We start from the raw sequence: 21,135 nt of genomic DNA, 5'->3' as shown, positions 1-21,135 counted from the left end.
AGCAGATTGGATCAAAAAAGAATGAGGAGGAGATTGAGATCTAATTACTCACTAGAATCATAGAAAACTACAGCACAGAAAACAGGCCATTCAGCCCTTCTAGTCTGTGCCAAAACACTATTCTGCTAGTCCATATCCTAGTCCATAACCATTCAGACTTTTCCCATCCATGTATCTAACCAATTTATTCTTAAAATTTAAGAGTGTGCCCACATTTACCACGCCAGCTTATTCCACACTCCCACCACTCTCTGAGTGGAGAAGTTCCCCCAAATGTTTCCCCTAAACCTTTCCCCTTTCACTCGAAAGCTATGTCCTCTTGTATTTATCTCTCTTAATCTAAGTGGAAAGAGCCTACCCACATTTGCTCTGTCTATACCCCTCATAATTTTGTAAACCACTATCAAATCTCTCCTCATTCCTCTATGGTCCAAGAAATAAAGCCCTAACATGTTTAATCTTTCTCTGTAACTCAACTCATGAAGTCCTAACAACAACTTAGTAAATCTTTTCTGCACACTTTCAATCTTACTGATATCTTTCTTGTAGTTTGGTGACCAGAACTGGTCACAATACTTCAAATTTGGCGTCACCAATGTCTTAGACAACTTTTAACATAACATCCCACTCCTGCACTTAATACTTTGATTTAAGAAGGGCAAGATTCCAAAAGCTTTCTTTACAACCCTGTCTACTTGTGACATCACTTTCAGGGAATTATGATTCTGTATTCCCAGATCCCTTTGTTCCTCCGCACTCCTCAGTGCCCCACCATTTACTGTGTATGCCCTACCTTGGTTTGTCCTTCCAAAATGCAACACTTCACACTTGTCTGCATTAAATTCCATCTGCCATTTTCTGGCCCATTTTTCCAGCTGGTCCAGATCCCTCTGCAAGCTTTGAAACCCTTCCTCACTGTCCACAACAGTTCCAATCTTAGTGTCATCAGCAAGCTTGCTGATCCAATTTACTGCATTATCATCCAGATCATTGATACAGACAACAACAATGGTCCCAGCAACAATCTCTGAGGCACACCACTAATCACAGGCCTCTAGTGTGAGAAGCAATCATCCACTACCACCCTCTGTCTTCCCCCATTCAACCAATTTCGAATCCAGTTTACAAATTCTCCATGGATACCTAATGTTTGAACCTTCTGAACCAACCTCCTTATTAAAGTCCATGTAGGCAACATCCACTCACTCCCACAAATCAACACTCTGTTTCACTCTTCAGTTGCCCTCTGCTCTCTTTTTAAAACTCCCTCACTTACATTCGCCACTCTCCTAAGTCCTTCACTCCTTCTCTTGCTTGCGACACTCCCACGATCACTAATATAGGGTGTTTCTGGATTGGAAGCTCAATCTTTCCTCGAAACTAGAGAGAAAGCCTGCCTCACTGAGAACCAAGAATGGAGGTGAACTCATCATTGCCTGTGGCAGGGGCTGCCCGCTGGAACAGACAGCAGAGGTACCTGCCTGCTGGAACGGACAGAGGTGGCTGCTGCCTGCTGGATGGGACAGAGGTGGCGGCCACCTGTTGGAAAGGATAGCAGCAGTAGCTGCCCACTGGAACAGAAAGAGGAGGTTACTGCTCACTGGAATGGTCAGCAGCGGACACTGCCCGCTGGAACAGAGGTGGTTACTGCTCACTGGAATGGTCAGCAGCGGACACTGCCCGCTGGAACAGAGGTGGTTACTGCTCACTGGAATGAACAGCTTGAAGACCAACTATGTCTCTGGCCTAATGTGACTGCTCATGATTCCAACCCACTACATGTATTTGGTTCAGTCTAGCTGCTTTCCCTGGCTCTCTAAAGGCCACAGTATCATAGAACAATTTGCCTTTGGGACCAGATAATAGTACCAGTAAACTTCTTTATTTAGCAATGAGGAACATAAGTTACAAATCCCCCATCTCATTATCCACATTGAGGGACACGATGATTACAAGGAACTTAAACACTGCATTTGACTTTCTAGCCATGACTTTCTACCTCACTGGCAGCAATCAGTGAGGATTGGTGACAAATCCATCACAATCACTGCCAACACTGGGCACTCTACACAATGACTGCATGGTCAAACACTGCTCCAATTCAATCCATTTATTTGTAAATGACACCATCATCAAAAGCAGGATCTCCAACAATGACAATTCATTGTGGAGAATGACAATAGAGGGAGAGGTGATTTGGTGCCAGGACAACCTCACGCTCAATGTCAGTAAGACCAAGAAAGTTACAGACTTCCAGAAGAGGGGGAGCTCACTCCCTGTTCTGCATCAATGGTGTTCAGCTGGAGATAATAGAGAGCTTTAATTTCCTGGCTGTAAACCTACCTATCCAATGACTCGCCCTGATCCACCTACATTCATTCAGATCTAATACACAGGAAAGTGCACCAGCATCACTGAATAACTTCTACAGGTGGACCATTCAAAGCATCCTGTCAGGGAACATCACTAAGTGGTACCATGACTGCTCCACCCAACTCTGCTCAAAACTACAGAGGATTGTGAATGTGGCGCAAGCCATCACACATAACACACCCTCCCCTCCATCTATAACTGTTGATGCCTTTGAAAGACAGGCAACGTCACAAAGGACTGATTCCTGCTGACAACACTATACCTCCTGGCTGAAAATAATACCCATAGGCCAATTCCCCAGCGTGAAATTAACATCCCAACTAGACCTAATCCAAGTAACTATAAACCTTCTGAAACTGGACCTGAACCAAATCGGACAAGGATGGTCTGGCTCTGCTAGTCTTGAATTAAGTGGCCAAGTTCTTCCTCTTCCCCACAGCCCCTCTACACACCCCCAGATTATCCAAAATTAATGAGATGGTACACAAATCTGCTTAATATCAAGCAAGGAAGTCACATAATCCACGGTTCCTGGGGTGACTCTTTGAAAGATTCTCCAACAGAATCCATTTGGTTATACTTCCTTGAACTTTGCAATATTTTTGGCTTAATTCTTTTATCCCCTTTGAACTGAATGTGTTTTCACTGGACTTTTAGGGATACATATTAAAAATCTAACTTATAACAAAAAATGCTGGCAATATCTAGTAGATCAGACAACATCTGTGAAGAGAGAAACAGAGTTAACATTTAGGTTGACAAATTATGAAATCTGCCTGACCTGCTGAGTATATTGAGGTTTTTTTGTTTTCGTTCAAGAATTTAACATCTTTCTGCTCAAGCAGGTTTTTTCCTGATGACCTCAGAAATGCTTTTACCAATTAATTTTACATCGGTCTCCTGGTAACTGGTTAAGGTATCAGTGGAACCTATTTCCCTTTACTCATTCCATCAAAATATTTGTTCACTTTCCTGCATGGAAAGCTCAGGTTGTTAATCTTTAAAAAAAAAGTGGTAACATATCAACAATTACAGAAAAATAAAGGTTATGGAATTCTCAAGATAACAGAGACCAGATGAGTGGTTAATAGTCCAAAATCACTGAAACCTCTATGAGTTGCTTTGGGGATATCATTTGCCAAATCCTTTGTAAAGATACTCACAGCAGACATACTTAAAGATGTAAAACAAGCCTTCCCTCACAAAAGAAATCTTATGAAACAAACAAAGTTCAAATCACATATTCTATATCCTCAATTTTAACATATCAAGACAGGGATGGGTTTTAAATCCCAGGTACTTTTCATTAAAGAAAATAGTATTTCAGATCAGCCAGGGCATCATCTGAGGGCCCAACTATAATCACAATCTATTTATTGTCATGAAGAAATCATCAAATTCAATATTTTGCAGTGGCATCATTAGTGCAAACATTCCTATTATAACCATTTTACAACATTACTATAAAAAATAAAAGTGCATAAAAAGTCAGACAGTCTCTTTGGTTCATGGATTATTCAGGAATCTGATGGCAGCGGGGAAGAAGCTGTCCTTGTGCCATTGTGTGCTTGGCTTTAAGCTCCTGTACCTTTTTCCAGATGGTAGCAGAGTGAAGAGGGCGTGACCTGGGTGGTGGGGTTCTTGAGGAGAGAGGCTACTTTTTTAAGACATCGCCTCACGAAGATGCCCTTGATGGAGTGAAATCTGGTGCCTGTGATATTGCAGGCTGAGTTAACAACCTTGTGGAGTTTATTCTTGACTTGAGAGTTGGCGCCTCCATACCAGGCAGTGATGCAACCAGCCAGAATGCTCTCCTTGGTACACCTCTAGAAGTTTACAAAAGTCTTCAGTGACCTACTGAATCTCCCCAAACACCTCACAAAGTATAGCTGCTGACAAACCTTCTTTGTGATTGCATCAGCATGGATGCTTCAGGACAGATCCACAGAGATGTTGACACCCAGAAATTTGAACTTCTTGACCCTCTCCACTGCTGAGTCCTCGATGAGGACTGGGCTGTATTCTTCTAACTTCATCCTGAAGTCCACAATCACCTCCTTGGTTTTGCTGATTTTGAGTGCAAGGTTGTTGTCATGACACCATTCAATGAGCAGATCGATCTCCCTCCCTTACGCTTCCTCATTGCTGTTTGCGATTCTGCCGACAACTGTGGTGTCATCAGCAAACTTGTAGATAGCATTGGAATTGTGCCTGGCCTCAGTCGTGGGTGTATAATGAGTAGAGCAGTGGGCTAAGCACACATCCTTAGGATACGCCTGTGTTGATAATCATGGAGGAGGTGACTTTGTTTCCAATTTGTACTGTGGTCTTCCGATGAGAAAGCCAAGGATCTAGTTGCAAAGTGGGGTACAGAGGCCTAGAGTTTGTAGCTCCTTGACCAGCACTGAGGGAATAATGGTATTGAATACTGAGCTGTAGTCTATGAAGAACAGCTGTATGCATGAAATGCTGTTTTGAGGTGATCCAGAGCTGAGTGGAGAGCCAGTGATATTCCATCTGCTGTGGAACGATGGTGATGATAGGCGAATTGCAGCAGGTCCAGATCTTTACTTTGGTATGTCTTAATTCTGGCCGTGACCATCCTCCCAAAGCATTTCATCACAGTAGAAGTTATAAACCTATAACTTTCCAGCTAATACACCATGTAAGAAATGTGGTTTGTACACATTGGCGAGAGGATATAAAAGATTAACAATATAAGAAAGCAGCCTAAACATATACATAATTAATACAAACTTGCAATGCAACACTTTCTTTACATTCAAGACCAGCTGAAAGGAATATTGAAAAATCACTCAATATTTGGTATGAACTGAATTTACCTCCAAACTCAAAAGTGAATCAAAAATGAGTTTTGAAATAACAAAAGAAAGCAAAAAGCAAAACTATGTTAAAGAAAAATATATTCATGCAAATAACTAAAAGCTTATGTTGTGGGGGGGGGGGGGGGGGCGAGAGAGAGAGAGGGAATAGAACAAGAAATAAATTCTTGTGCAGTCCAGAGATGTGTGTCTAGACAGCTTGAGCCAAAAATGGAATGAAAGGAAGTTGGCAAAGCACATCAAGTGGGAGAAACACTTGCATCCGAGTGCTAAAGGAGAGGCTACATTATAAAGAAAAGCAAGGAATTATGTTACAGGGTCAATCAGAAAAAAGTAAACACCTAATTCAATTGCAGTGTTGTTTATTTCTATGAGTCCTATCCCAGTGTTTGCTTCTTTTACGAAATGAAGATCTTAAAAGCTGTGACTCAGTCATCAGCACCTTGGAACCAGATGGCTGTGGGTTGACTCCAAGAACTTTAGAATAAATCTACATCTAGTGCAGTACAGAGAGGGCATTGTATCCCTGGAAGTGATTTCAGCTGAAGGTTATCGAAGGTTCCAAGATGCAGAGTTAGGCAGAAATGTGGCAGATGGATTTTCAATCCAGATAAGTATGAGGTGATGCATTTTTGAAGGACTAACCAGAAGATTGAGTACATTGTTAATGTTTGGCTACCTAAAAGTGTGGATGAACAGAAGGACCTTGGGGTGAAAATCCATACATCCCTCAAGTTCACTGTACAGGTTGAAAGGATAGTTAAGAAGGCCTATGGGATGCTGGAATTCATTAATAGGGGGGGGGGGGGGGATTGAATTCAGCATTAGAGAGATCATGTTACAACTCTACAAATCTTTGGTAAGACCACATTTATAGTATTGTGTTCAGTTCTGGTCACCTCATTATAGGAAGGAAATGGAAGCTATGGAGAGGGAGCAGAGGAGATTTACCAGGATGTTGCCTGGATTGGGAAACAAGTCTTATGAGGGAAGGTTAGCAGAGTTGGGACTTTTCTCTTTGGAGCGTAGAAGGATGAGAGGAGACTTGATAGAAGTCTACAAGATTATGAGAGGCATAGATAGGGTGGAGAGCCAGCACCTAATTCCTAGGGCAGGATCAACAAACACCAGAGGTCATATGTACAGAGTGAAGGGAGGGAAGTTTAAGTGAGATATCAGGGTTAAGTGTTTTTTTTTCACACAGAGAGTTGTGGGTGCCTGGAATGCCTTGCTGGGGACAATGGTGGAAGCTGAAACATTGAGGGCATTTAAGAAATTCTTAGGCAGACACATGGATGACAGGAGAGTGTTATGGGGTAGGGAGGGTTTAGTACTTTATTTTTAGTAAGGGATAATATGGGTTGGCACAACATCAATGGCTGAAGAGCCTGTAATATGCCGTATTGTTCTATGTATATTATGTTAAATCCTGAAACTTTTTCATGTGGATACAGGCAATCGACAGCTCCATTTTGATTACAGCATGGGATTTCTCACCATTGTCCTGATAAATATTTGTGTCCCATTCAACAGTTAACTACAGATTATCTGGTGCAACCATATATCTGTTAGTGGGACTGTGTGCTTTCAGTTTGCTTTGCTACCTGCAAATCAACAGTGACCATGCTTTAAGAAATCCCTGCTGTCGGAGTAACTCCTTTCGAGGCAAGAAAGCAAAATGGCCTTCTCGGTGCAGTAAGACAATAAAGAATTCTCACACGTGCGATGTTTGTAAAGGTGCTATACAAATTCAAATCTTTCTTTCGTTAAAAGAGTTCTGGTATAGAACATGGAATGCTCGAGGAGAATTTCATGTTTTGACCAGTTTGTTTCAAAGGCTTTGTGGGTGTAAACATCAAACTACAATGTTTTCAACAGAAGTTGTTTGTTTTCGATTTGTTAGATTAGATTATGAAAGGGAATTACATGAACAATAAGAATTCACAAACATAAGAATATCAGAAATAGAAACAGCAGGGGCATTTGTGCCTTTGAGCACACTCTGCCATTTTAATAAGATCTTGGCTGATCTGATCTTGGCCTCAGCTCCTGAACGTGACATTGGGATGTTTTATTGCATTAAAAGTGCCTTACATATGCCCCTAACTTTTGATTTAAGGAGTGTTTTTTATTTAAAATGCAGCTTCCATGCCCCCATCCCCAATTCTTTTAGTCTAAAAATTCTGTTCTCAGACGTGAAGGTATGGCTTCCCCACTCCCTCCACTGGGTCACGAATGCCCAACATTTGGACATTTGTGCATCGGAACGGGCTGCCACCATCGGGTGCAGGGTCAAGCCGGGTAGAGCTGATAATGCTGTGCAGACTCGCTTGCTCACTGCCAGTTAGAGTGATGCACACGCTTCCCATTACAGCTGTTTCATCTGTCCCACATATGGTTTTTGCCTATTTCTGAATAACAAAACGTTTGGGTCATGGCCAGGCGTGGAATCCTGCTCTAACCCAGGCATTGGCTGCACTTTAATGATTCAGCTTCTATGGGGTAGACTGATCCACTGAATTAGGGCTCAAAGTTCGTTTATTGTCAGGTGCACAAACGCACACAAAATTTGTTTGCCTTGCAAAGGCAGACCAAAAGGCACCACTGGTCCTAACAAGGGAAAGAGAAGCAAAGGAAAAGTCTCTTCAGAGTAGTGTAGGTAAACTCCAATTCTGCTGCCTGCTTCTCTCCTGTAACCTCTGTATCCTGCGATACCACACAGCGCTCCTGCCTATCATCAAGCTCTTATTAGGTGAAGGTAGATTCAAACTCACATGGCCACGGCAGATGTAGTTGCGGCAACTACTGGGGAGATAGCAGTTAGTAGGAGAACAAGTGCATCAGCTATGGTGGCAGGGGCTGGTACAACCAGAGGGAGCGTGATGGCTATTCGACAATGGGTACCATGGCCAGGACAGTTACTGTTGCTCCAGAGGCTGCTCTCACTGGGACTGTGACTGATTGCACGGAGCAACTGTGCCAGATTCCCATCCACCCTGTGGTGACTGAGCAGTTCCTGGAAGCTGCCATGAATGAATCTGATTTGTCTGCTATGTTAAAATGCTGGAAGTCCAGTTTGATCAATGTCCTGAGCGATGTTACCTTGTTGTACTTTTAACTCAAAAACTGGTGTCAGAACATGGCAACTTTATTCAGATGCCTGAACAACATACAAAACTGAGACTTTTAGTATATTTCAGTACACGTGAGAATAAACTAATAAGCTAAAGTTAATATATAAAAACATCATACGATTCTAGCTAAAAATGTTGCAGGACATTGTCCAAGGTCTCCTGAAGCATGATGACTCATGTCAGATCATTCCACACTTGTTTGAAAACAAAACATTACTTTCCATTCTGAGTCATTCCATTGCCCATTGTTAGATTGTGTACATGATTATTATTCACATTCTGTCATTTCTGTGGTTGACTTGAACACAAGGGAAATTTCATAAAGATAGCAATGTCAGCTACTGTGCACTTTGTGTCTCACTCGACAAAGGAGAGTGGAATGATAGCACTGGGCCACAAATGTGGCCAAAGGGTCCTGTTAAAAATAGAGATCAATCCCAGAAAAAAAGCAGTAAGGCTCACTCTGAAGATGTGGTCAAACTGGCAACTAAAGCTCAATGGCAAAACCATTGAATAATGGAAAAAAGTGGCCAAGTCTCTGACACACTGTGGAGCCCATAAAAAGATTTGCAGATACAGGGTGATACACAAATCCCTTCCAGAATATATCACAGGCAATTAATTATTGTTTCCATGTTGGAGAACTGCCAGCCAATTGGCTCACAGCAAGATTCAATTAATAGCGACATGACCATATAATCTGGTTCATCATTGTTGCTGAAGAGATAAATACTGACCAGTGTGCTGGGGATAACATCAACCTTCTTCAAAATAGTAAATGAGGCTTCAATTTAACATCTCATCCAATAGACAGCACTCAAGGAGACACAGAGACATATAGAATAGAAAAAGACCTTTTGGGCTGTGGGGTCCATGCTAATTATCAATCACCCATTTACAGAGGTCGACAGCATCGAGTCCACGCTGCTGAAGATCCAGCTGCGCTCGATGGGTCACGTCTCCAGAATGGAGAACCATCGCCTTCCCAAGATCGTGTTATGTGGCGAGCTCTCCACTGGCCACCGTGACAGAGGTGCACCAAAGAAAAGGTACAAGGACTGCCTAAAGAAATCTCTTGGTGCCTGCCACATTGACCACCGCCAGTGGGCTGATAACGCCTCAAACCGTGCATCTTGGCGCCTCACAGTTTGGCGGGCAGCAACCTCCTTTGAAGAAGACCACAGAGCCCACCTCACTGACAAAAGGCAAAGGAGGAAAAACCCAACACCCAACCCCAACCAACAAATTTTCCCTTGCAACCGCTGCAATCGTGTCTGCCTGTCCCGCATCGGACTTGTCAGCCACAAACGAGCCTGCAGCTGATGTGGACTTTTTACCCCCTCCATAAATCTTCGTCCGCGAAGCCAAGCCAAAGAAAGATTTACACTACTCTGATTGTAATCCAGTGTTATCAACCATTCACCAGCACTTCAGAGACAAATTTATAATGGGCAATTAACCTACCCTCTGTCTTGTCTTCAGGAGGTTGGAGAAAACAGTCTTGGGCAGGGGAAACTCACAGAAAGAACATACAAATTCCAAACAGACTTCACCCAGGCCTAGCAATGAACTCGGAGGTCTGGTGCAGTGAGGCAGCGGTTTCACTAGCTGCGTGACTGTAACACCCGGTTCCCTCAGCAAAATTCTGGAGCATCCATCTAGTTAGGAAGCTGTTTGAAAGGTACCTGTGCTATCAGATGAAACTGAGCGAACTCTGTGGAATTTACTGTTGTCTTGCAGGAAAAGATAAGGTTTGGTTTATCATTTGTGATACAGGATTTAAAAAGTATTTTGCAATGAACAAAACAATAGTAGGAAAATAATAAATAATTACATTTGTACTTTTTGAAACTTTATGCCTTGGGATAAATGTGGGCAATGCAGGGAGAAATGCTTTAATTCCCATCTTCTCCTAACCAGTTATATTTTTGTTCTAAAGGTGATCATAAAAGTGTTTCAGAAAATGTAAAGGCCACAATGGAAGTGGAATAAATGTTCAAACTCATATTGTGCGTGGCCAAGAGATGAGGGCTCCGCATAACAATGCTGCACAAAATTGTGTGTGAAATAGGGGAAGGAATAAACTTTTAAGATACTGTGCCTGTGCAGTAATGTGTAGATCATGCATACTTATCGCCAAAATCTGGTTGTGATGAGAGGGGTGAATATTTAGTGCAAGGAATGAATATGCGAACAACTGGAGACAAAACCAGTCAGTTGCTCTTTTTTACCATTCAGATTCCAGCATCAGCAGTTTCTTGTTTCTGTGCTGGGTTGTATTCCCAGGAAATGGCCTTTGGCTTTTTAAGAACAAGTTGCCATTGTTGTTAAAGTGTATCCAAAGAGTAAGGCAAATCGGGTTGTAATCTGGAGAAACACAAAAACTGCAGGTGCAGGAGTTCTAAGCAAACAAAGAGGAGGGCTGGAGACATGAACAGGTCAGGCGACATCCATTGAGAGAAAAAGGCAGTCAACGTTCCAGATCAGGACCCTTTCTTTGCACTTCAGTCGGTGCACCCTTATCTTTGAGACCTAAGGTTAGGTATTTAGGGGTTATGCCAGAGACTTCAGCCTAAAATACAGAGTCAAAGAGCAGAGTTGAAAGTATTCAATGAGATATTTGGTAGGAAGCTGATCTCACTTCTTAATTATGAGTACCTGTACTTTGAATCTTCGTTTGCTTTCATTGAGGGATGATCAATGCCTTAAATGCAATTTAAACTTTGCTCTCCAACTTCACCAGTGATGGCAGTAATGCTTTAAGACCGAGAGAGAAAAATTTGGGTTCCAATGTATCATGCTAATTACATTTGCCAAAATGCTGCATGGAAACTTACTCATATCTCAAGTATTTCAATCGAAGTACAAGAATTTTACACATTAAACCCAGCCACTGATTCCAAATGAGGTTAAATGTTTCCAGAAATCCCGAATGGAGCTGTTGCAAATCAACAAGGCTTCTTCCCTCAAGTTTCAACTTAAACCAGCCAAGTCTCAGATAATTCATGGCCATTACAATTCCAAAACAGAGTCTCTCTCTCTCTCTCTCACATACACATCATTCACACACAGAATCATTATTTTTTTACTGGAGTATATCAAACACCATCGATTAATTTTCTCCTCACACCTAGTCTGCATGGCTGGGCCACCTGTCATCCTTTTCTGTTAGGTTTGCTTTGATTTTTCCTGAAGTATCTCAATCTCTTACAATTTCTATCTTAAATCTAAACAGCCTACCCATTCGCTTTGAATAGTTTACTCCATTTCAGTGTAGGTCATTGTGTCTGAAGTGCTCTGGGGTTTTCTGAGAAATTTTAAGATAGTGCATGGATCAAATGCTCCTATTCAATTTGATTTCAATCACTGCAAAGTTCTTTGGGATTTCAAGCTTTTGAAATAAGTTATTTAAGTCTTTTCTTCTTCATTGAAAGGCCATGTACATCTTTTCAAATTCATTCTCACATGGAAAGTATTCAATTAAAAAAAATGATGGAATTTTACTTCTATTTGGATTTGTAACCAGAGCAATATAATTCAGTATTAATGAACTCATTCCACTGCTTCCTTTATTTTCGGCAGGAAGGGGTGGTAAGAGTTTGCTGTGCCATTTGCTCACAGCTTGTTTTATATTTTGTTACATAAGAGATGGAGTCCATTGAGCTCTCAGAGCAATCCATCTCATCAACCTTACTCCTCTGCATATTTCTTCATAAAATGTTCACTCTCACATTCCCATCAACACCATCCTGATTAATACTACCACTCACCCACACACTAATAAGTTGCAAATCAATGTCACCTTGGGGGTGTGGGAGAAAAATGGGGCTCCCAGCGGAAACCCGCGGTGTCAAAGGGAGCACATTCAAACGACACACGACAGAGCTGGAGGTCAGGATCGAACTTGTGTTGCTGGAGCTGTGAGGCCGAATGGGAGCATCTGTTTCTGATACTTTTTTCTTTGCAATTTCTGCACTAACCTAAGCTTCAATGTAAGTTAATGATTCAATACATGACAGATAAATTTAATTGAATTTTAAAATTTTAATTTAGAGATATACTACAGTAACAGGCTGTTCCAGACCACAAGCTCATGCTGCCCAAATATGCCTGTGTGGCTAATTAACTTACTAACCCTGTACATTATTGGAATAACGGAGGAAACCCATGCAGACATGAGAATAACGTACAAACTCCTTACAGGTAGTGCCAGATTTGAACCAGGGTCACTGGTGCTATAATAAGTGTGGTGCTAACCATGTACACACTAATTATTTATTATAAAATAAATAATCCCGAAACAACTATTTCACACCTATATATCAGAGGCAGTTAATTTGACTTCTTGTTAATGCCACATGCTGTCAATAGTCAATTTAAAAAAAACCAATGCATTCTGAACAAGAGTATAGCAATTAAATGCTTGTGTTGCAATAATGCCACAACTGCCAGTGTTCACTGTCATTTCAAAGTCGAGATGCAGGGCTAAAAATAATAAAAGTAGGCCATCAAAAGCTCTGCCATCTGTATTATTATGCGTAACAACACATCATCCAAACAGAACAAGGTTTCTGATGAAGGGGTTTGGCCTGGAACGTCGACCCTGACCTACTGAGTTCATCCAGTGCTTGCAGTGGATGACATCAGTGGATGACAACATCAAGGTTCATGTTTTACCTCAAAGCCATTTTTTTGCACTAATTCCACATCCTTGAATTCCCTTAATATCCAAAAATCCATCCGTTTCATGATAATTGCACCTATACGGGAACAATTCTTCAAGGAAAGCAGCAAATGTTGCAACTTTACAGCGGATTGCAAAATCTAGGTTAATTTGTTAAAATAGTGCATAGAACTGCCAAACTAAATATTAAATACAAATTAAAAAATCTGCTCATATAAATAAAATGTACTTCTCGAAAAATATGAATACAAAACATTTGACACATTTATTGCATTCAGTACTAATTATGAAACAAACACAGTTGAATAAAACTGAATTGAACAGTTAATGTGAAGATAGAGAGGGAATTTCCAGTTTTTGCTTGATCTTTGAAGTGTGGAGAAATACCTTAGTTGATGAGCAAGTTATAATTATACACAATTTTAGGGTAATTACTGACAATGAGAAATTGGAACAATAACCTCCATGAACCTTGGTAAGGTTCATGGTAAACCATGGTAATCAATTTAAAAAGATTCATATTCATTGAAAATGAGATGAAAGTACTTACATCATGATGTAAACATTTAAATAACAATATTTTCACTTAAAATAATTGCTAAAAATGTATATATTATTTCCTACCTAGGCAAATGTAGGAAATAATGGGTAAATATTTTATTAGAGAGGGGTTGGGGAGAAGGTGGTTGAATTTACAGGGGGGTGGGGGTGAGAGTCGGGTGGGAGACAGCGGGAAGGGGAGAATGGGGAGGTGGGAGAAGAGAGCGGTGGGAGAGAGCAGGATGGAGAAAAAGAGAGAGATTTAGGGTAGAGAACTAGGGTGGGGAAGAAAAAGAGGTAAGAGAGAAAGCTGGTGGAAAGAGAGCAGAGCGGCAGGGGAGGAAGAGCGGCAGAAGGGGTGGAGGGAGAAAGTTAGAGATGCAAGAGCTAGTAAGGGGAGAGGGAGTAGGGAGAGAGGGAGCAGGGAGAGTGTGGGGAAGAGAGGGAGTGAGATGGAGGGGGGGAGAGGAGAACATGAGAGGTGTATTTTTTTCTGCCAACCACAGCAATGAAATTCTCCTGAAATACTTGCAGTGATTACTTGTTTACATACTTGAAACTGTGCTCTTCAGCTACATCTCCAGCGGCAGTTTCATGTCTGATACTCTAATATACATAGAGTAAAATCCCTGTTATCCGCAATTCAAACAACCAGCAGCCTCAAGAACCGGCAAAAAAAATTAAGGAAAATAAATAGGTAAAAAATAAGTTAGTTTAAAATTGGCGCAACTCGCCAATCACACAACACACAATCGCAAGCATCCCGCAAATACACTTAGCTGGCATCTACCAATCCCCATAGGTACTGAATACTGGAGTTTTTTTTAATATACTGTACTGGCTCTGGGAATCCACCAACTTCTCTGTATGTAATGACATGAGTGACCAACTGGCCAGAGCCCACAAAAGAAACACCACTCTTTCTCTCTAGCTTCCTACCCCAGTTCTCTGGAAATTGCCTGACCTCCAAGTATTGTTTGATTTTCGCAACTGTGAGCTTTGTGGGCAGTGATCATTAGAAACATTTTGGATTACAAATGGGAGACTTTAAACCTCGACTGAGTTTCTTTCCATGGTTCAAATCTTACCGCGCTGCCACATTCCTGTTGACTGCAGTTGACTCATCAGAAGGTGGAAAGATGAGAACAAAGGGACATTTGAAATCATAGAAAAGGAAGGCAGAGAGATGGAGCAAACAAGTCTTCAGTGCCTCTTGGTCTGATTATCTATCAGCCTATCTATCATCACTGGCTCAGTTCCTCTTTTTCATTATTTGTAAAGTATGACTTGCTGAGTATGTCTCACAGCCTTTTCCATTTACAACACATTACATAGTCAACGAAGCTTCATCTGCTACTTCAAGGTTCCTTTATTGTCATCTAATAGTAGAGAACATCTAATATTACGTAAAATTGCCTTCTGCCTGCTGAAAGGCAGAGTTGCTATTACTGTCACCTGGCGCTCTTTTAAGTATGAGAGAAAGAGAAACAAAAGAGAGTCCCTTCAGAGTCACTGAGTGTCTGTGGATTCACTTCCCATGCTCCTGCAGCCGCATGTACTCCTGTTCGATTCATCAGCACCCCAAACTTCAGATCTAAACCCCTGATACGATTAAGAAGCATAAGGCCCTTCAGAAACCCATTTTGCACAGTTCCCTCTCGAATCCAGGTTCTCATACCTGATTTCCATATGAGCCAGTCTCCAGCAGCCCATAGCCCATGCAGTTCCCCAACAGCAAGTCACCCACAGCATGTGTGGATCCTTCAACCGCTGAGCCCTTTGCTAGTCACTGTCCTGTAGGTTTGTCTCCTCTGCTTCTCCTTCTCAAATGGTGGAGGGGGGGGGGGGGTGGGGGGGTGTTCTCCCTGTTTCTGGAGTAGATAGCTGATCCACAGCTCCCTTGGAGTCTGCAACCCTTCCTGGCTGCCCTCATCTTTGGCACAGACCTCCTCAGTTGCAGGATTTTAGTTTTAAAACACCGTCAACTCCTGTGCAGAGCTGCCTGCATTAGGAATGGCCGAATGAACTCTTCGGAGGAGTGCTGTGCCTTCGGTCTCCCAGGTTTCACCTAATTGTCACATTAATCCAATTGGTCTCACCCTACCAGATGTCGTCCCCTTGTTCCACCCATCCCCCTCTCCACTTTCTCTGCGACTGAAAACGAACTTGTTTTTTTCTCATTCTTAATACTGATGAAGGGCCCCAGACCTGGAACCTTGGGTGCTTCTCAGGCTGAAGATGGTGCCAGTCAAGCCTGTTGTTTTCTTACTTAATGTTTAATTTCAAGTTACAGCATGCTAATAGGCCTTACACACCCATAGGTTTGTGACCACCAAATACATCAATTAACCTCCAATCCATGTATGTTTTTGGAGGATGGGAAGGAACCGAGTAACCGGAGGAACTCCATGCAGGTCACGGGGAGAACTTACAAAAGCCTTAAATTCGTGGTTAACTTAGGATGGCATAGTTGGCATAGCAATACTGGGGTTCGAATCCCACAATATCTGTAAGGAGTTTGTATGTTCTCCCTATGTCTTCATGGGTTTTCCCAGGGGCTCCAATTTCCTCCCACCGTTCAAAAAAAACATACCGGGTTGTAGGTTAATTGGGCGTAATTGGGCAGCATGGGGTCCTGGGCCAAAAGTGCCTATTATTGTGCTGTATGACTAAATTTAAAAAATTCCTGTTATGCTTGTTCTTTCAAGAAGAATGACTTTATGTGGGTTTAACACTTAACCGACTTTATTTTCCTTGAGCTGCTTCAACCGCCTCCAACAGTATTCCCTTCACATGTCACTTCCTGTTTCTGCCCAACCACGCACATTGCATGCTGGGAAATGTAACACATCTTTCCTCTTTTTAAAAAAAAATGTCTACATAACAAAAGTATCGACATTCTGGGTTAGACTCTTTCCACCAGTTACATCAGATGAGCATCCACAAGATTCAGCTGAAGTTCAGAAATCTGTGAAGAGGTTCCTGTTTATTAGCAAGTTCACGAACAGTTACCAGTAGGCAATTATTTTGCTGTTGCAGTTCCTCAACATTACGATAGGTCACCAGATGCTGAGAAATCACTTCAGAGGAACTGCTTATGTCAGAAGAACTAACTTCCATCTTCACGTAAAATATAATTTCTTTGCGCATCTCCTAGTCCCATCAAAAGCACCCTATTCTGGTGTGAAAGATCTGACACTTGCATTTTGTTTCTCTGATTCTCCCTGTTGAGTAATGAAGCATGTTTATTTACCTCATCATTGCATTTTTTGTAACCAGTGAATTTCCTTCATGGCATATTCTAATTTAGCTAAGAGATATGGCACAGATTTTTGCACACTTTCATGCTCTTTATGCTGGCACTTCAGAAGCGGAGCTTTCATCTCCACTCTTTCACAATTTCATCCAAATATTTATTCATTCTCTTATTTTCCTATTTTGCCAATAGCAATTGATCTTGGGCTTCAACATATCCATTATACGACTCTGTGAGCTTCATTCCGGCTTCACAATCTTGGCCACAGCTGCTTAAGTAGGTGATATAGCTACCAGTTCCTATTCTGCTAGTGTGTCTCCTTTTAGCTTTGTAGTTGAAAGAAGATGATTTGCATTTTCCATTTCCTCACCATGAAGAAGCTCTTCAAGTTGTTTTCTTAAGAGTTCAGATTCTTGTATCGAGACAGTTTTATCCTCAAATGCAGCCATTCTTTCTTTTAAATGCAGCTGAGGTTGCTCATTAGACTCTGTCAACAGTCTGTCCACTGTGTCTGACAGTCACTTATTCATTTTCTCTCTCTGTCGGGCCCTTTTCAGTTCCTGATTCTTTTCTTCAAACCAAATCTCGAAATGTCTCAAATATTCTATGCTGCCATGCCACTTTTCAGCTTTTGTCAGAGCTGCAATTTGGTGGACAAGTTCAGCTTCTACTTCTGGTAATGTTTCTGCTCACTTCATTGATCACTGCAGTTTCTGTTCAACAAATTCCAGATGTTTCTGTAACTGTCTATTTTTAAATAGTCTTCTAGCTGGCATAAGAAGGAATCCATATTTATCATCTTATATTCCAGTTTGTCATTCATGTCATGTAATGAGGTTGATTCTCTCTGTACATTAAGGTATCACTTCTCTGATGTAGTTATCCTTTTTTCCATGAGTGTTGCCTGCTTATCTTCAGTCTGTGAAGCCATTATGAAAATTCTTTTCACCAGGTCGATCTTTTTACGTGCACGCAGACCTAATATTGGGTGTACTCTCCTTTCTACAATTAGCTGTGACTTTAGATGCCGCCCTTTGTGTTTGAAGGTCACCATACAGTCCCCTTTTACTGGAATGTTTTCTCCAGTGTAGCCTGTCACTTTTAATTTCACAGGATATAACTTGCTCTTTACGGTGAGGGTCTTATAACTATCCTTAGATAACAGATTCACTTGGGCTCCAGTGTTAACTTAAATGGAATTCGTGTCTCATTCACAGTCACTGGAATGATCCATTTAATTTTGCCACCAGCAGTCTGTAGTAAATCCATGAAGAATTCCTCCATTTCTTCGTCCACTGTATATACCTTTCTCGTGGTAGCCCTGTTTTGTAAAATTCTTCTTCCCACATTTATACCAGGACTTCCCATAGGTAGGACACATCTTTGTAATATGTCTACCTCCACACCTGCTGCATTTACTGTTTGAGCTTATCACTTTGCTTTGTTCTTGCTTTGGGAAACTCCTGATGCTCTGCTTATCCATTTTCATTGTATGCATTGTTGTGTCTACTTAGTGCAGCTCCTTAGCTTGTGCTTGTGTGGCCTCTGCTGCCCTACACACATTCACTGTTTTTTCCAGAGTCAAATGTTTTTCACACAATAGACTTTCTCTAAGTCCATTATCTGGGATTCTGCAAACTATTCTGTCTTTAATGAGTAAATGTTTCAAATTTCCAAATTCACAGGACTTGCTCAGTGTGTGAAGCTCAGCACAGTATTGGTCAAAACTCATTCATTCCTTGTTTTTGGTTACAGGAGAAAAACACGAATCTCTCAATCATGACGTTTTAACTTGGAACAAATTACTCTTCAAATTATGCCATCAGAGTGCCATACACGAAAGCTGTATCATCAATTTGAAAACTGTTATAGATGTCCAAGGCATCTTCAACCATCATGTGCAGAAGCATAGATTCTTTTCTTTTTCTATCGGTCTCTCCCATTCCACCAGCTTCTAAATAAACGCTGAATTGCTGTTTGAAGCATTTCCAATATCAGCTAGATTGCCAGTAAACTGCATGGGTGTGGGATGTAAACTTATCCATGTTTACAAACTATTGTCTTCTCTTACTCACTCAGACACTTCTAACACCATGTTATGCTTGTTCTTTCAAGAAGTACGACTTTATATGGGTTTAACACTTAACCGACTTAATTTTCCTTGAGCTGCTTCAACTGCCTTCCCTTCACATGTCACTTTCTGTTTCTGCCCAACCACACACATTGCATGCTGGGAAATGTAATTCCCACATAATAACACATTTTCACATACTGCCTTTTCAGTAACAGTTCATGCGGAGACAGTTACTGTAAAATGGTTACTTCTAATGACAACACAGCAGGAAGCTTTGAACTGTTTGCACCAGTTCAGTGTGGTCTCCCCATTTGCAATCTTGGATGGATTATATTTTGAAGGTGCATTTATCTCTCGAATAATGTAACCACATTGGCCTTGGACTAGATATTTTACAACAGGGGAACCAAGTTTGTCAATCCATTGCATCTATGCAGGAATTCTGAAAGTGTTTTTCATTTAAACTCATTTGTCTGTAATGTTGAAAAAGGTCAAGTATTTCTCCATCATATGAATGACCCCCTTTCAAGTAAAAAAAAATCCATTCAAAAATGATACTTTTGTCCATGAACTTTGTAATAATAACAAAACCCCACAGCTTTAAAGACAGGAAATATATTGGTAAGAAATATGCAATTTTAAAAGTAAATACGTTTTCCAGAAAGTCTCATCCATGAAAGATCACTGGGTGCTCTGAAGACTGTTTCCATGGTTTTCTGCTACTTGCTAGGCAACAGCTAAGTATAGGCCTCAAAATCCAAGCTCTCATGGAGAGATTCTGATAATGATTAATCTTTGAGCATTCCAGAAAAAAAATGAAATAGAGATTGAACCTTTATTCCTGCTGCACCAATAACACAATTTTGACAAACTAATTTACTGGTGTCAAGGACCTTTGTCCAACCCTGATCATGATGTATTGAATGCAGCCAATCACATCATCACAGTTTGGCAGGCATGCTTGCATTTATTTCACCTTAGAATCATGGAATTTGATAGCCCAGACTACTGTTTTAGTTGATCCACTGAAAGTCCTATCTAAATTTCAAATTACATACAAGGAAGCTATTCCGTCCATTAATTCCATGCCAACTCTCTGGTCAAGACAAGTTTATTGTCATCTGATTGCATAAGTACAACCTGACAAAATTTCTTGCAGTGTCCTCGGTGCAAAACAGCAGACACTTTCTCTGAGACCGAGATACTCTCAGAGCATTCCTTCACTATTTTTCCCTGTCAACTGTTCTCTGCATTTTCCCATGAACTCCCACTGAGATCCTAAAACTCACTCATACACTAGGGGCAACTGAGATCAGCCAATTATCTTCAAATCAACTCAAGGGAAAGGGGGAAAACCAGAGCACCCAAGGAAACCCAGCTGGCAGAATGTACACAGTCAGAGCCAGAGGTCAGGATTGGACTGCGCTGCTGGACCATGAGGCAGTGGGTTCTGTACCTCTTCACAGCTCAGCAAATTCCTGTGCTAAACATTCAATGTTGTCATACAAGTACTTTGAATATCATTCTAAAATCAGACTTTAAAGAGGAAGAGATCAGTGGACCAGCATTAACTCGTCATCTGCATTGCTTGTACCTCAGAGGATGAAGTTCTGCCCTGAAAGTTCAGGCAGTGCCCAGAATATGCTGAGGACTTGCACTCAGCAAATACTTAAAGAGCAAAACCTTGGCACCATTAGCTATCAAAATCAAAGTGAAACCAAACCTCTGGAAACTGGTTGAGTCACAGGTTTGATGGAAGCTTTTAGGGAACTTGAGGGTGTTCAAAGAAGACCGAATGCAAAATTAAACTTACAGTGAGGGGTTGATAGGTTGAAAGCTTTCAAGGCATGATTAGTATGGAGCTGGCATCTCCTTTTTGAAGCAGCCTACCTGAGACCTCGGCCTGTCATGCTTCCTTCACTGGACGACGATTTGGGCCTCGTTTCTACTTCAGCCTTCAGGGTTTCTGTCAGGCCCTGTTCCAATCTCAGCTTCTCCTGCTGCTGTACCACCTTCTGGGGTTGGGCATGCTGCTCCTTCAATCTCTCTTCCTTCTCGTTCTCACTCTCATTGTCACTGTCTTCTCCCAAGATGTCATCGACCTGCCAAACAGAGTTGCATTGCTACACTGAGAAAATTGGAAATGCAAAGCCACGCAATCCAACAGATTGAAACCTGCAAAAAACAAAAGCCTGCAGATGCTGGAAATCTGAAGTAAAATGCTGGAAATA

At 41.4% G+C, this 21,135-nt stretch overlaps 1 protein-coding gene across 8 annotated transcripts in view; it reads right to left on the bottom strand.

The window, feature by feature from the left end:
• The window catches only part of ctdp1 (CTD (carboxy-terminal domain, RNA polymerase II, polypeptide A) phosphatase, subunit 1), a 343,304-nt gene that overhangs the window by 104,660 nt on the left and 217,509 nt on the right, over positions 1-21,135 (bottom strand). For 6 of the 8 annotated variants that reach the window (XM_069920830.1, XM_069920825.1, XM_069920821.1 and 3 more), the window contains exon 12: positions 20,795-21,006. The exons of the other annotated variants lie outside the window; for them this stretch is intronic. In XM_069920830.1, coding sequence (XP_069776931.1) covers positions 20,795-21,006 — 212 coding nt within the window. The remainder of the gene's footprint in view (positions 1-20,794; positions 21,007-21,135) is intronic. 8 annotated transcript variants of the gene reach the window in all.

The sequence above is a fragment of the Narcine bancroftii genome, chromosome 2 (assembly GCF_036971445.1).
Source record: "Narcine bancroftii isolate sNarBan1 chromosome 2, sNarBan1.hap1, whole genome shotgun sequence".
NCBI classification, from domain to species: domain Eukaryota; kingdom Metazoa; phylum Chordata; class Chondrichthyes; order Torpediniformes; family Narcinidae; genus Narcine; species Narcine bancroftii.
Note: the sequence above shows the minus strand (reverse complement) of the source record. Positions and strands in the feature narration are given on the sequence as shown.